The 3553-nt window shown below is 47.3% G+C and overlaps 1 protein-coding gene across 1 annotated transcript in view; it reads right to left on the reverse strand.

Moving 5' to 3' along the window:
- Positions 1–1579: 1579 nt before the first annotated feature.
- The window catches only part of Calcoco2 (calcium binding and coiled-coil domain 2), a 26483-nt gene continuing 24509 nt past the window's right edge, over positions 1580–3553 (reverse strand). The window contains exons 8-9 of the mRNA XM_021175952.1: positions 2100–2253; positions 1580–1620 (exon numbers count right to left, since the gene is read on the reverse strand). Of these exons, the coding sequence (XP_021031611.1) occupies positions 1580–1620; positions 2100–2253 (195 nt within the window). The remainder of the gene's footprint in view (positions 1621–2099; positions 2254–3553) is intronic.

A 3553-nucleotide genomic window follows, 5' to 3' on the forward strand; every position in this document is an offset into this window, starting at 1 on the left:
GAGGACCTCAGTATAGACCCTGCCCTTCCTCCAAGAAAAGAACACAAAAGAAAAGAAACAGTCAAACAGAAACTGGGCAGAGTGGCACACTGTGTATCCTGTTATCCAGAGCCAATAGGGGTTCAAGGTTATTCTTGGCTACAGAGTGCGTACAAAGCCAGTCTGGAATTCCTGTAAACCTTTCTGAAAACACACACAAAACCAAACCTGGCTAAGAACCAGTGGCTGGGAAGGTCAAGACACTGCTACATTTTTATTTTTTTTAAAAAGGGACAAATTGCAGGGTGTGGTGGTGCACGCCTTTAATCCCAGCACTCAGGAGGCAGAGGCAGGCGGATTTCTGAGTTCGAGGCCAGCCTGGTCTACAAAGTGAGTTCCAGGACAGCCAGGGCCACACAGAGAAACCCTGTCTTGAAAAAACAAACAAACAAAAAAACCAAAAAAAAAGATAAAAAGGGACAAATTTTCAAACTGTCTTCTACTTATTCTTATACTCATAGACTAGTGAATTTCTATTTTAAAGGTGCCTTCAGACCTAACACTAGCCAATCCCTGTCTCCACGCTACTTAACTTTTTGGTTAAATGGGAGCAGAAAGAACTATAAAACCACCCAGGACAGAATGGGGGTCGGGGGGTGCGCTGTGGTTCTGGATGGGATGCAGTGAGGCTTCCCAGGTATTTGGGGAGGAGCTGAGATCTGACCTTTCCAGGATCTCTTTATGAAGCTATACCCTCGTCCAAAGGTACACTGGACAGGGCTGGAGAGACGGATCCAGCTCAGAGGTTTGAATACTTGTTGTTTTCCAGAGGATGGGCTTGGCTTGGTTCTCAGCATCTATGATAGGTGGCTCACACTGCCTGTAAGTCCAGATGCTGGCTTCCAAGTGTGCTTGCATTTTTATGTGCACCCCTGACACACATACACATAAATAAAAAGAAAATAAATTCTTGATGTTTGGAGGTAAGTTATAGTCTCTAGCAGCTGGGGTATATTTCCAGCCCTAAAGTAAACTGTTTTAAGTAAGCTGGAAAGGTCAGACCACAGGCAAATCAAGAGTTGAGTTTGAGCATGAGTTGAGGGCTTGGTGTGAGATGCGAGAGATTCTGGTGAAGCTGCTCTTTATCTTCAGGAACAGGGAAGAGCAGCTGCCACTTGCAGGGAATTTCCTGGACTAGGAACTTTACTGGTTGAGTGGAAAGAAATTATCCTTAGGCTCCACATCCACTTCTCCTATCCTTCCACAACTGGGTCCACCCTTTCCCTAGATGGTGCTGAAGCCCCACCCCTTACAGCCCAGCCTCTCCCTAAGCCTCGGCCTCCTCATTTATAGAACTTGATTATGATTAATGTTCAACATGCAGCGCATTTAAGTGACCAGTGATGAGGAATTAGAAGGCACAAGCCAAGCCTGGCGGTATGAGCCTGAATGCCTCTTTTTGGGGAGGTAGAAGCAGGAGGCCACCTTTGGCTACATAGTGAGTTCAAGACCATCCTGAGCTATGTGGGCACAGATAGGGAGGACAAGAGACTAGGGTTGAAGACTACGTGGTCACTCAATTGAGCAGAAGCCAACATGCTCACCGGGTCCCTCCCTGCTCCGGAGCCTTCGAAGAAACGTCTAAATGGAGGGGGCAGCCAGTTATAATTTTAGAGAAGAATTGGCACAGGCAGAAGCACAGGACATTCCAGGGAACAGACGCACACCATGAGACCCTGAGGCCGGATGCAAAATACCGACCCAGCGAAACGTATCTGCTGTTTGCACTGATCAAACTGATATAGCAACTTCTTCTGTGAGGAGAAATTTCCCCAGGGTGCAGGTCACCCCACCATACAGGCTCTCCCCAGTCCACCTGCAGGCTGGAAGTCACCCACCCCACATCTTCTCCCTGCCTGCCAGCCTGCTTTCTGCCCTGATGATCACTGACTGGTCCTCTGAAACTGTAAGCAAACCCCTAACTAAATGCATGGTGTGTCTGGCCATAGCAATGGAACAGTGACTGACGCAGCACCCTTGACTTGTGTCATTGTTTCCTGGATCATATTGCTACCTCCTGTTTGGTGTGTGTATTTAAGACCCACTTAGATAGTCCATACTGGTGTCGACAGAAGAGGCAATGCTCTTGCCCAGAATAGACAAGGCCGTAGATTCAAACCTCAGCAACACAGAAATAAGCAATAGGTGTGGGGCCACAAGTTCATAGTCCAAGGACACGATGCCAGACCAGGTAGGGTTATAATAAGACTCTGTCTGGAAAAAAACTGCAAAATGGCAACACTTGGGCTAGAGCGATGGCTCAACAGTTAAAGGCACTTGCTGCTCTCCCACAACGTCAGACTCCCTCCTCAGCACCCGGACTGGTCCTGGGTAGCTCACAACTGTTGTTAACTCCTTTTACATGGGGCTCCCTGTCTCTTTGCCATCTCTCCCCTTTATCTCAGAAGAATAATTCTGTATGTACTAAGGAACCACCTCTTCAAGTCAGAAAGACGCTCCTGTATTAGCTGGGCACAGAGATCAAGCTTGGAATGCTAGCCTTTGGGAAACTGAGGCAAGAGGATTGCCAATGACTTCTAGGCCAGGGGTCAGGCTGCAGATTCCAGCCCATCTTAGGTTACAGCTAGACCATTTCAAGACACATAGACACACCCACCCACCCATCCCCTCCTGCATTAATGCAATGACTCTTCAGGCCCCTTTGTCCTCAAAGACCTTTTCTCTGGGCTCTGAAGTTTATGAATGGCTAGCTATCTCCTTTCCTCATCCCATTTGGAGACCAAAAATCTGAGTTGCTCTGTTGGCCGTGTGAATGTCTCCGTTAGTTTTGTGGATTTCTAACGGCAAGGACTCTTTATCTCTCTAAATCCTGGCCTGATAGACGTGCACACTGTGGGTGCTTAGTCCCTGTTTTGACTGACTGGGTAAACAACACACTTAGTCCTCTGGAGTGTTGATAACATCAGACATAGTGGACTGGATCTCTTACCATGATTCACTAGGACTTGTGGGCTGTAACTCCTTTTTATTGGCTACATCCATCTCCACAGAATAGAAATTCCCCAACAGAGACCACTCATGCTCCTGGCCAAATGGTGGCTGCTGCTGTCACCAGTCCAAGATACACGGACACCTCAACTCAGTACTGGGAGAAGTAACGTTTATCCAAGTTCCTGAGCTGACTTCCTCTGCAGGTGAAGCTCCCACTGTGAGCCTTCCCCCCTCCCTTTTTAAAAATATGACTTTGGACTGGAGAGATGGCTCAGCAGTTGCTGCTCTTGCAGAGGTCCTGAGTTCAATTCCCAGCAACCACATGGTGGCTCACAACCATCGAAAGGGATCCGATGTCCTTTTCTGGTGTGTCTGAAGACAGCAACAGTGATAGTGTACTCATATACATAAAATACAAATATGACTTCATAAAATCAACACAGCACAAACTGTATCAATGTAAAGTTAATTTATGGTTGGAGGGATGGCTCAAAAATGAAGAGCACGTGATGCTCTTGCACAGGACTCAGGTTTGGTACCTAGCTCATAACTCTGTAACTCC

Source organism: Mus caroli, chromosome 11 (assembly GCF_900094665.2).
Source record: "Mus caroli chromosome 11, CAROLI_EIJ_v1.1, whole genome shotgun sequence".
Lineage (NCBI taxonomy): Eukaryota > Metazoa > Chordata > Mammalia > Rodentia > Muridae > Mus > Mus caroli.